General features: G+C 44.1%; 1 protein-coding gene across 2 annotated transcripts in view; it reads right to left on the reverse strand.

Annotated features, from left to right (window-relative positions):
• The window catches only part of grk3 (G protein-coupled receptor kinase 3), an 83,713-nt gene extending 71,185 nt beyond the window's left edge, over positions 1 to 12,528 (reverse strand). For both annotated transcript variants that reach the window (XM_083983622.1, XM_083983621.1), the window contains exon 1: positions 9,481 to 12,528. In XM_083983622.1, the coding sequence (XP_083839748.1) occupies positions 9,481 to 9,593 (113 nt within the window). In that variant the 5' untranslated portion in view covers positions 9,594 to 12,528. The remainder of the gene's footprint in view (positions 1 to 9,480) is intronic.

Raw genomic sequence — 12,528 nt, forward strand, 5'->3', positions numbered from 1 at the left:
TGTCGTTCATATGCAGCACGTTAAGAGTCTGCTGATCTACACTCAGATTCAGCACCAACATGAAAATAAACCGACAACGCTCCTAAAACTGTCTGACCAATAACTGAACGGTATTTGCAGCCATGTGACTTTTGTCGGACCGTGTGAGTTCGGCCTTTGTAAATATAAACTGGACCAAATGAAAAATTGCAACAGTGACTGCATTTACATGCAATAACCCTTTCATAATCAGAATATTAGCAATAACACGGTTGCACACGACCATGTAAACACCAATAACCCTTTGGAAAAACCAGAATATGCTCATATTGACCCCTGGGTTTCTCCTTTTCTAACCTGAACATCTGGTCATGGAAAGGAACATTAATTTATGTTCTATTCACAAAGGATACTGGTCTTTTGAGTCCAGAAACTGCTTGTAAATACTACAAAATATATTAACAATGACTCCAACAACTCCACAACGCTCTGGTGGACAAGTTGTGACCTGCACATTCACCACGCTATGAGATAATAACACAACGTTACCAGACAGAGTTGTTTTAGAGGGAAATACAGAGACTGTTGATGAAAAACTGTCCCTGAAGGCAACGTGCATCAGCGGTTTTACATGAATTTCCCTCTAAAACAACTCTGTGTGGTAACGTTGTGTTATTATCTCATAGCGTGGTGAATGTGCAGCTCACAACTTGTCCACCAGAGCGTTGTGGAGTTGTTGGATTGTGTATTTGATGAGTTTGATGAGGGAAACCAAGAAATCCCATAATGAGCCTCCGTAGCGTAGCTCTGAGCAGCTCACGGCTCTGCTCCGCCGTTCTAAAAACAGCTTGCACCAACAATTAAAGGTAACGAACCTACTGCTGTGACTATAGGGATTATGGGCAATGGGCCAATTTGACAAAATGTTGAACTATCCTGTACTGGTCCTTGTGTCAGTCTGGATCAGATAACAGACCTCTAGGCGTGAAGCCGTCCTAACGTATTGATTGGATAACAGTTTATTTTAAGTCGTGACCTCCCTCATCTCCTCTGATCTTCTTCTTCTCTGGTTAATAACCCGTCTTTAGCAGGAACCGACCAGTCAGATCCTCAGATTAACTCCTAACGTCAACGTCTCACGACAACGACACGTGTTCCTCAACTCGATTACCAAGAAGAAGCTCAGACAGCGTCGGTAGGAGAACGTCCTCACCGGCTGTTGTGTGTCCCGACCGTGAGCTGTAACGGCTACTAGCTTAGCTCGTTAGCTGGTATTTACTACATATTCTACTACAGTTTCTTTATTAGATTGATTTAAAGGGATAGTTCACCCAAAATTCAAATTTCTCACTCATGATCTCCTCCCCCTCATGTGGACTAAGGGCTGGGAGAAGTTTCAGAGTCCTCCGTGGCTTCTCTGAGTTACAGGGGGTCTCGGCGTAGCAGTGCATGTCCATATAACGGCACATGGATACTAACTGTCTTCATAACAAAAAGACACACCAAAAAACATCCAAATACCTCCATGCTGCTCGTATGTAATGTCCGTCTTGTATTGAAGCCCCGACATGAGAAATTGTTCCGAAAAAAATTTAAGCTTGTTTGTAGTGGAAGCTTCTTGAAGCTCCTCTTCCCGGTTCGTCCAAATCTCGCGCAATTTCAGTAATCGCACTCAATACAAGAGGGACATTACATACGAGCAGCATGGAGGTATTTGGATGTTTTTTGGTGTGTCTTTTTGTTACGAAGACAGTTGGTATCCATTTGCAACCGTCATATGGACATGCACTGCTACGCCGAGACCCCCTGTAACTCAGAGAAGCCACGGAGGACTCTGAAACTTCTCCCAGCCCTTAGTCCACATGAGGGGGAGTAGTGATGAGTGCAATTTCAATTTTGGGTGAACTATCCCTTTAATGCTGCCTGTTATTGTTGGGATGCTGCAGCCCAACTCCTGCTGCTCAGGCAAACGGAGCGAAGGCAAATACGTCTGAGGAGTTTACTGGTCAATAACCTAAAGAAATCGTAGCTAACATGCTAATTAGCTTGCTCTTGCTCGACCGCATTGCATTGTGGGATACATACGGGAGTAGAAAGTAGTGTTTGTACATCGCTTGTTCACTCAATTTTGCGGTGCATCGTGGGTGTTTTGTCATCCACTAGGCCTACATAGCGGATGAAATCAGCCACGGAGGATTCGAACAACACAACAAAATGGCGAACACACTATATAGTTGGTGCGCTAGGCTACATCCCTGATAGGAGGAGATTTACAACACAACACAACACAACACAGCTTCAGTGTGTATGAAGGAGAGTTGAGCGCAGCAACTGATCGATACGGATCAATCCTCCCATGCAGCTGCAGTGGAACCTCCACCCAGCAGCTTCATACAGAGTTATAGATCCCACACAAGTGCTTACCGATGATCCAATAACTACAAGAGTCCTCAATTAGCCGCTTTGTTTGGAGGCTGCAGCCTGAGACTGGAGGCCTCCTGTGTGTGTGTCAGTGTGTGTCAGTGTGTATCAGTGTGTATAAGTGTGTGTCAGTGTGTGTAAGTGTGTGTATAAGTGTGTATCAGTGTGTATCTGCTCCTCCTCTGGTCCCAAAAACCATTCAAACACATCAGTGAATGTCACTGTTGCTCTGGTGACACGTTCCTTCATCACCAGCAACACACACACACACACACACACACACACACAACCATACACACACACTGCTGGTTTACTTAGACTTAGCCGCACAAACACACACACATGTCGTCCTGTTGGCCCAAATACTCAATCAACAAAACCAGGTCTGTATCAATCCGCTGCTGAAAATAGTCCCTGCTTCCTCCTCCTCTCTGCTTCTGGGAAACAACTGAAAACCAAAACTCCACATTTATGAGCTGGTTTTTAAATTAAAAAAACAGAAGTCAGACTGACACACGAATGTATATTAACACACACACACACACACACACATATGATGTAAGTGTTGTTTGTGGCCTGAGCAGTGGAGCTTGATGATGTGGCGGTCGGAGCGAAGCGGTCGGAGCGTCGGGATGAGATGAGATGAGATGAGATTAACTGCTGATTAACTGGTGATCAATTAAACACCTTGTTAACCCTCTGGGGGGTCGTTTTCTCGCTGACGCAAACAGACAAATTAAAGTTGTGTTGATCTGATCGCCTCAAACTAATTAAGTCCACTGCAACTTTATCACCTGACCACTTCACTGCGGCTGGGAAAACACAGCGTCACAGAGCACCGCACATTATCTATACCGAGCTCATCTTGTTCTGACACCGAGCTCATACACACACACACACACACACACACACACACACACACACACACACACACACACTGCAGTGAAGTGGTCAGGTGATAAAGTATACCTATCTATCTTTATTCTTTTTATATAAATCCTAAATTCTATATAGCATGTGCATTTTCTTTTTTTTTTTTAATTTATTTAGTCTTATCTTGTCAAAAATGTTATTGTTTCACGACCTTTTACTATTTTTTGTAGGGGTGTGCATTGGCACTGCCCTCACGATTCGATTCGATTACGATTCAGCAGGTAACGATTCGATTCGATTCGATTCTCCGATGCATTGCGATGCATTGCAATGCATCAAAATTCTACTGCACACAACATGGCAAATTTTTCATCAGTCATGAAATATTGAACAACAGATTTTATCGGCTGCTATGTATTATCACTCTCCTGTATCTTTGACATAAATGTCATAAAATAAAATTGAATGGTACAGGTATTGGATATGGCATTTTCAAACCTGAAAAAGAAAACATAAATCACTTCTAGGGCTGCCCCCAAAAATTAGCCGACCAAAATTTCATTGGTCGATTGGTCGCAGGAAAAAACAAACAAACCTTTGGAGCCGTGTCTTGTCAATATTAGCTAACTCAAAATCAATATGACTTAACTATATGAAAGACTACGGGGCTTTTATTTTGAAGGGCCCGATACAGGAAGTCGTGACACTTTCTGTTGTGGTTGTTTTTACAAGGCACGACAGGTCTCTCTCTCTCTGCATCAGAGACCCCCCCAGCCTGAGCTCAGTCACTCACCCTCCTCTACTGTGTTTATTGGTGATAAACGGGCATACTTCCTGTAGTAGCCTAACGGTAAAACCCGATCGGCTTGTTGAGTCTCGGACCCGACACGGCCGGACTCACGAGCGTTAATTAATTAATTCTCGACCCGACCGCGGGTGAAAAAAAAAGGAAAAAGAAAGCCAGCGGCAACACTGTTACTGCTGGTGCTGCTGCTTACTTAGCCTGTAGCTACAGGCTGCGCATGTCGTTGCTCCGGAAACGCCCCCGGAGGTAGTTGAAACTTCACAACTTTATTTGAGGCCAGAAAATAAACAGTGACATAATCGATTATGGCACGTTGCCGCATCGATGCTGAATCGTGCATGTCCCGCATTGCAATGCATCGCCGAATCGATTATTGTTGACACCCCTAATTTTTTGTACCTTTGTCTAGTTCCTTGTGCTGTAAACTGACCTTCGCTGCTCTTATAATAAAATAAAAAAAACACCACATTTCTGATTCTGATTCTTTCTTATTAAATGAAGCTGCACAAAATTATAATGTTTAATATGTTAAATATGATCCAGACACACAAGAGCAGCCGTGTTGAATAGAGATGTCACGATTATAGACTTTCTTGGTGCGATTATTGTCAGAGAAATAGTCACGATTATCACGATTAAATAATTTGACAACACTATGAATGTGTAAAATCAAATATAGTCAAAATATAATTGCATTACTCATTATATAAACTAGATATTTAAAGTATCTATTAATATATGACCAATTATTAACCCTTGAGAGGAAATATTCAAGTGTTTTAAGTTTTTTTAAATGATTTTTTTCCCTTACAAATGACACGCTAACATTTAGGCTACATTTCAAAGCGGTTATTGTGTGACTTTGTTTTCGTTCTGTGCGTATTGTGCCGATGTGGTTCCAACATAATCTTTTTAGGAGAGTGACGGTATTTAGGAACCTTTATGATTAAATAATTATGGCGTTTAAAACCGCAATTAATAGTGAAAACAAGTCATCGCTACATCCCTATTGTTGTATTGTATCTGTAGTGTCACTGCTGATGTGTGAGTCAAACAACCAACCGAGGAGAAGTGCGTTATTCGCCAATTGATGGTTAACACAGATACTATAGAAATCTGATAGGTCATGTTCACTGTTCACAACCTGTGACAGGACGTTGTCGTGTTGCCTTCAGGTTCCTGCAGGTTCAGGTCATTCACAAAAGGTTTGCAGCTCGTGTAATTCGAAGCACATGGGCTGAAATATGTGACAATCCTGGAGCGGCGGCCGTGTGAATCTCTCAAACAGAAAGAGAGAAGAGAGAAAGAGAGAAAGAGGGAGGAGGAGGAGGAGAAGAAAGAAGAAAGCCGAGGCCGAGGCCAGGAAGGAAGATTGTACATTAGAGAAATAATGTTGAGCAGTTTGATGTTAACCTGCGGTGGAGGAGAGGGGGGGGGGGGGGGGGGGGGTTCATTACGGAGCTGCTGGGACCGAGATGAGTTTCTTTTAAAGCTTCCAGCAGCAGCAGCAGCAGATAGACGGATCAACCAGGATTTATCTGCTCCTAAAAACTGCTTTTAAAGGGACATTGTGTAACTTCTCCTGTTATCTATTCAGGAAAATCAATTATTTGGTTCAAAAGTCTGTTTTTTCATTAATCAGTAATCCCCCCCCATCAACAAACTGAAGTGTTCCTTTCAGCTCTGAATTAGCCGTTCATATCATTCATATATCCACCACTTTCCGGAGAATGACGCTGGGTGTCGCCATGACACTCCATTCCACCGTTACTGTATTGTTGATAGCATAGACTGGTTGAGAGACATCGGCCGTGATGACTTTTACTTTTTAATCAGAACAATTAATGAGTTTTTAGCTATATGTCACATTTTCACGTCACTATATCACCGTTGCGACTACTCTGATGTTTATGAAGTCTATAAAACGAATTGTTGAACAAACATTTTAGATTAGCTGGGCTAACCGTTAGCTGTTAGCGGTTAGCAGTGTCAATAAACAATAATAACTCAATAAACGGCCCATTAAAAAAAAAAAAATTCCATCAGATATCCTAGTTCCAACATGACTGAGCTAACTGGAGTAGTTTCATGTCGTGTCCGACAACGGGAGGGTTTTAACAGCTGACGTCCTGGTGTTAGCTTAGCTGCTGCTGTTAGCTGTCAGCAGCAGCAAAGCTAACAACTACGATAACCATGACTAATTACAAAAACGTGCACACAGAACTTGTAATGTTTGTTCAATAATTAGTTTTCTAGACTTTACAAACATCAGATTTAGTCAAAACGGTTTTGGCAGCCCGGAGCCCCCACATTTGGTGCCTACACCGGTGGCTAACGCTACCAGTTAGCCGCTAACGCTAGAATGCTACTAAAACCCACTTCCGTTGTGGTGTGACGCAATGGATCATGGGAAAATCAAGTGGTGGATACATGGAGCGGGTAAGCTCGGTGCTGGCTGCCATGTGGTGTCGCCATGTTTTTACGTTCAGTGGCAGCGTGACGGAGGAATGGAGCGTTACACTGATGCTGCATTCACCTGCAGTCGGGCAGACAGTCGTCGGTCAGTAACAAACCAGATGTCATTTTAGTCACAGAAGTCCAGAGAAAGACGGTAAAACAATACCACATCGCCATGACAACATATTGTCACGTGTATTGTTTTGCCTCGTGCTGACGGACCACTTGTTTACATAGAGGCTTGTTTATGCCGTTACGTGCAGCGGCTGTCGTCCGTCTGCCGTCTGCCCAATTTCAGGTGAATGCAGCATGAAAAATACGATTGAGTTGCTTGTGATATACAACCACAACGCTAGATGGGAGGAATTCCTACACAATGTACCTTTAACAATCCTTTAATTAACTCGGTTTCTAGTTGGAAGGATCAACAGGTTCATCATCACCATGAACCTGCAACACGCGTGCGTGTGCGTCGATATTAAGTGTTCAGGTTGTGATTAATAAAAGAGAAGCTCTGTATGGTTGTAGTTGTGTTTCCATTTCCACTAGAAACCCACAAAACCTAAATATCGCAATAAAAAACAGGGAATGGAAACTCCTACGTTTGGAAAAACATTATTTTCAAACGTGTCGATATCTAAGTGAATCGCAAAAGTGTAATGGAAACACTTTTTTTGCATTTACACGTCGCTCCAGGTCTGATAAGTTGTTAAATCTCGAAACGCAAAATGTTTTGAACGTCCACCTTCCTTAAAATTATGAGAACAATGGGATGTCGCTGTTAAAAGTCTGTTCTTCATTCACAAGAAGAGTAGGCTTCACACTTTGTACCGTTTCCATCCAACCAGGTTATTTTAATAAAACTGTGTGAGGTTCAGTCTGATAATAACTCAGACGGTGTCACACAGTAACACGTCCCTGTGAAACAACCAAACAATAGTTCCTTCTGTTTGTTACAGTCCTGAGACCTTCAGACTTTAAGCAGTCTGACCCTAATTGGAGAATTCTGTGACAATGCAAAGTAATTACTTGATCTACTTGTGCATGTGCGAGCAGTAAATTAGCCAATTTTTTTGCCAACACTGGTTAAACGTGAAAGGGAATCTGTCATTAAAGGCGACGGGCCAGTGTGTGTGAAGAACGGATCAGGAATGAAAAGGAAATAATGAATATTTGCTTAGCGAGCTGATTTGCATACTTGCACTCCTAAAATGTTAAGTTAAGTTAGCAGCCACCGTGTCACACTGAACTACGGCTCCATCACTAAAAAAAATAAAACACCTGTTAATAAAAACACCTGCTAACAGCAATTGTGCTTATTCTAAATTAAAAAAAATATGGTTTTTATTTAGAGAAAACCAGTAATAGAAACCGAGCTGGTGTCGGCGTCTTCGGCCTTTAAGGTTTCTCACCCCGAGGCTCAAACAAGCAAGTGTTTAAATTTACACACCGCGCATGAACAACAACAACCACCAACATCTCAATAACCAAATTTTAACCACATCCTCTCCAACCAAGTCTCAGGCTGAAGCTGAAGCTGACTGACGCTCACACTGTCTCTCTGTCACTCTGTCACTCTGTCACTGGTCGGAGCTGACGCCTGCACGGCTGAGACGAGCTGCACAGTACGAACAAAAGGACGTGCAATTATGTGTAGATGTTGGTTTGGTTTGGTTCGGTGGGAGGGAGGGAGGAGAGGAGGGGAGGGGGTGTTATTTAAATCTGGTTTTAGCAATTATATTAAGTCATTAAATTGTGAACAAAATGTTTTATGGCTGAGCGGTGGATGCTGTAATTTGGTTTTGTTCTGTTCACAACGCTTGGTTAATGAGGCACAGGTCGACATGTTCAATAGAACTACATGTATGTAGGAAAATATTAGAGCTGTGACTAATAATTATTGTCATTATCGATTAGTTGTTTGGTCAATAAAATGTCAGTGTTTCTCAAACCACCAGACGACGTCCTCAAATGTCTCGTTTTGTCCACAAACCAAAGAGAGACTCGGTTTATTGTCATAAAGGAACAAAGAAACCAGAAATACTCAACATTTAAGAATCTGGAATCAGAGAATTAGTCGTTTAGTGTAGTTTAATAATCGATTATCGCTCGATTCATTGTTGCAGCTCTAGAAAATATTCATAAATGTATTGTTTAATAATGAGGTTTTGGCTGTAGTCTGGTCTGAGGGCCTAGACTGGTGAGAACAGCGTGGAGGAGCAGAGGAGGAGGAGGAGGGAGGGGGTGGGGGGGTTTCAGATCAAGAGCTGCAGATACTGATAGTGCAACTGCATCAAAAGGGGCTGACACACAAACACACACACACACACACACACACACACACTATACCACACACACAGACACACAGCCGCCATGAATATGTGGCACATGCAGCAGAAGACACGTCTCTGATCAGTGGCTGCAGGTGTGCGGCCTGTGTGTGTGTGTGTGCGGCCTGTGTGTGTGTGTCTGTCTGTGTGTCTGTCTGTGTGTGTGTGCGTGTGTGTGTGTGTGTGTGCGTGTGTGTGAACATCTATAGCCTATCACTGACAGGACACAATCAACACCTGCTAGACACATCACATCAATAACCCTGAGAAACATCCTGCACCTGAACTGAAGCTGCTGCAGGTGGAAAGGATGGTGAATGTGTGTGTGTGTGTGTCTGTATGTGTGTGAAATGCACAGTGGTTGTTTAGGTGACATCACGGAGCATGTTTGCAGTAATGCCAATTTCAGAGCCTCTAGTCTACACACCGATATTTGACTTGGCCTCCCAGACACACACACACACACACACACAGGTCTGCCTGCATCTCCCTATAAGGCTGCAGTATAGCATGCACACAACACATAGAGACACACACACACACACACACAGTCCACACACACATGCATGCATCTATGCATTTGACAGACATGAAGGTGTATGTGTTTTGTGTTACCTGGGCTCGGGCAGGATGATCTTCTTGCTCGCCCTGGCCGCTGGAGTCGACTTGCTCTTCTCCATCGCCATCAGATAACTGACATCGGCGAGAACCGCTTCGAGGTCCGCCATCTTTCCACCCAAATCAATCAGTTATAATAAAATAAAATAGAAAAAAAAATTAAATAAAATTAAACTAAAGAACCGGGGCTGGAGGTGTTATTATTATTAAGAGATGGAGGGGAGGGGGAAGAAGGGGAGAAAGGGGGGAAGGAAAGGGAAGAGGGGGAAGGAAAGGAAAGGGGAGGGAGGGAAGGAGAGGGAAGGGTAGGGTTGTTGTTTTTTTTATGTTTTTAGGGGAATAAAAAATATCGTCCTCCTCCTCCAGATGTGACCAACATCCAGGACCGGGGATCGCTGTCTCTTATCTCCGGTAGGTAGGCAGGTCTAGGTATAGTCTCCCTCCGGTAAACGTAACGGTAGATCCTGGTGCTGCTGCGGCTTCAGTCTCTCCTCTCCTCCTCTTTCCTCTCCTTAGACTAGTACCACCATCGTTTGTGAGAGAGAAAAGGGGAAACTGAGGAGGGAAGACATCTGGGTGACAGGTTCCTGGAGAAATGACAAGTCACGAGTAGGAGAAAGAAAAGAGGAGAAGCGAAGCAAGGGCCTGCTGCTGCGAGATCACCGTGCCTCCTGGAATAATCCCATTTAGTAGTGCTGCAAGTGCACACACACACAGAAAAAATAATAATAATAAACGATGCACTCCTCTTCTTCCTCCTTTTCTTGGCTTTATAGTAATGTGATCTGTCTCTTGGAGGAAGGTGGATGTGGATGCACCAGATGCTGGAGGATGAGGGTGAGGATGATGATGATGGTGGTGGTGGTGGTGGTGGTGAGGTGGATTCAGCAGCTGTCCGGTCCCTCAGGAGCTTCTTCTCCTCTTCTGCTCCTCTCTCTGGATGGAAATGTGACTGGTTTGTCTCCAGTGCAGCATGTGTCGGGGGGTTTTTCCTCTCAATGTAAACACTGAAGGAAAAAAAATGTCCTGATTTTTTTTTTTTTCCCAGTGGCTGGCTGCACAGAAAAAAAAAATTAAAAAAGAGAATGGCCCCTTTAGTTAGAAAACCTGCGTCCCTGTAGTAATAATAATACTAAAACACGTGCAGCTGCTGGTTCTGCTTCTTGTTTTCTTCCGATGAAAAGAGGCGGAATTCATGAAGCAGCACTCCGGGCGACAGGTTGAGATGTGCGGGGAAACATCCAGAGAAGCTACCGCCGCCGAAGGGAAAAGAAGAAATAATGTCTCTCAGGCGAGATTTGGCACAAATAAAACCCGCACAGGTTAATAATATTGTTATTATTAAAGATGAGCCCGCGGACTCATGATCTGCATTCCCTTAGAAATCCATCCATCTACAGACACAGACACAGACACGGCTGCTGTTTGTGCTGTGTTGTGTTGTGTTGTGTTGCCTTTCGTCGTCGTCGTCGTCCTCGTAGTGAGTCGGTGTCGCTGCTGCCTCTAGTCTGTAGCCGCTGCTGGCTTCCTGTGTTCGGCTGCAACGTTTCCTTCTTATCGGCTCATCAATCACCACCACCAGCAGCAGGCGAAAAAAAAATGTCGCCCGACCAGCAGCAGCTCCAAAAAAAAAAAAAAAAAAAGATGTATTTAAACACTTTAAGAGGTTTAAGCACCAAATCCAGGCTGTGATCGACTAATCAGCTGCCAAATCCTCTCCTCTCCTCCTCTCCTCTGGCTCTTCTCCCCCCTCTACTCCTCCTCCTCCTCCCCCTTCGTGTTAAAGCTAACTCGCTAACTCCGTTTTAGCCTCCTCGTTGGTTGGGTGATATCGATATTTGGGTTCGTCCAGCAGCAAGCAAGCTACAGTTAGCCGTTAGCCGCGGGAGCTAGTTAGCTCGTTAGCTTCAGCCCCCCCAACTGAAACCTGGCTACTAGTTAGCTTTAGCCCCCAACTGGAGAAAAAAACTGCTAGTTAGCTTTAGCCCCCCAACTGAAGAAAAAAAAAACGGCTAGTTAGCTTTAGCTTGGTAGGCTAACTAACGAATATCAACGTGCGGTGCGCGCGAGGGGGGTGTTGGTGGGGAATTTAACGATTAAACTAAAATAACACACCACGTCCATTATGTTTTTTTGTGTGTTTGGGTTATTTTGACGCTAACGGACCCACAATCACCGGCTGGCACCGACAAACAACTGGTTTTGCCTCGGTTTGAGACTTGATAAACTACCAACGGCTGCTGCAACTGCTACTGCTGCTGCGAGTCAGTCAACTGAACTGAACTGGCTTCTCTCTCTCTCGTTCTGTACGTAGCCTACGTGTGTCAAAAATAATGATAAAATCTCAGATAATAATCATAATAATGAAGAAAAAAAGAATAATAATAATCCATTGCTGCTGCTTCTGCTTTTGCTTGGGGTGAGTGAGTTAAGTTACCCCCGAGGGGACCGATAATAACAACGTTACCGACCGACCCTCCTCGCCTGCAGTAACCCAGCACAGAGCTACTGACTGCGGGCTGATGGTGGTGGAATGGAGGGGAGGAGGAGATGGAGCTCAACTCAGCGGTAACTTTTCCTCCTCCTCTCCGCTGTAAGTTTAAAAGCTGAACCGGTGCTGCTGGTGGTACCGATTACTGTTAAAAAATAATAATAATAAAAATAAAAATCAACAGAATCCGTGTTGATGCTGCTCTTCTCTTCCCCTCCGGAAGTGAGTAGCTATATATCGGGTAGGGGGGAGCAGACTGTTGCTCCGGCAGTCAGCGGGTCCTGTCACCGCTGCTATCCGCTCTAGGGGAGCCCTTGTCCGGCTAACGCGTCCGTCTACGTCCGCTCCTCCTCCTTCTCCTTCCTCTTCTTTTCCCGATCAAGCTGCTCGGTTTCCAGCTCCGGGATGATGATGATGGCACATGTTTCGTTTCAGCATTGGGTCCACCACCACCGTCTGGTTGTTGTGTATGTGTGTGTCAGTCTCTTCTGTTTGTGTGTCCGTGTGTGTGTGTGTTTTTTCGGTGTTTCTCCGTGCTCGCTGCTGCTTTGTGG

Source organism: Trachurus trachurus (genome assembly GCF_905171665.1).
Source record: "Trachurus trachurus genome assembly, chromosome: 12".
NCBI classification, from domain to species: domain Eukaryota; kingdom Metazoa; phylum Chordata; class Actinopteri; order Carangiformes; family Carangidae; genus Trachurus; species Trachurus trachurus.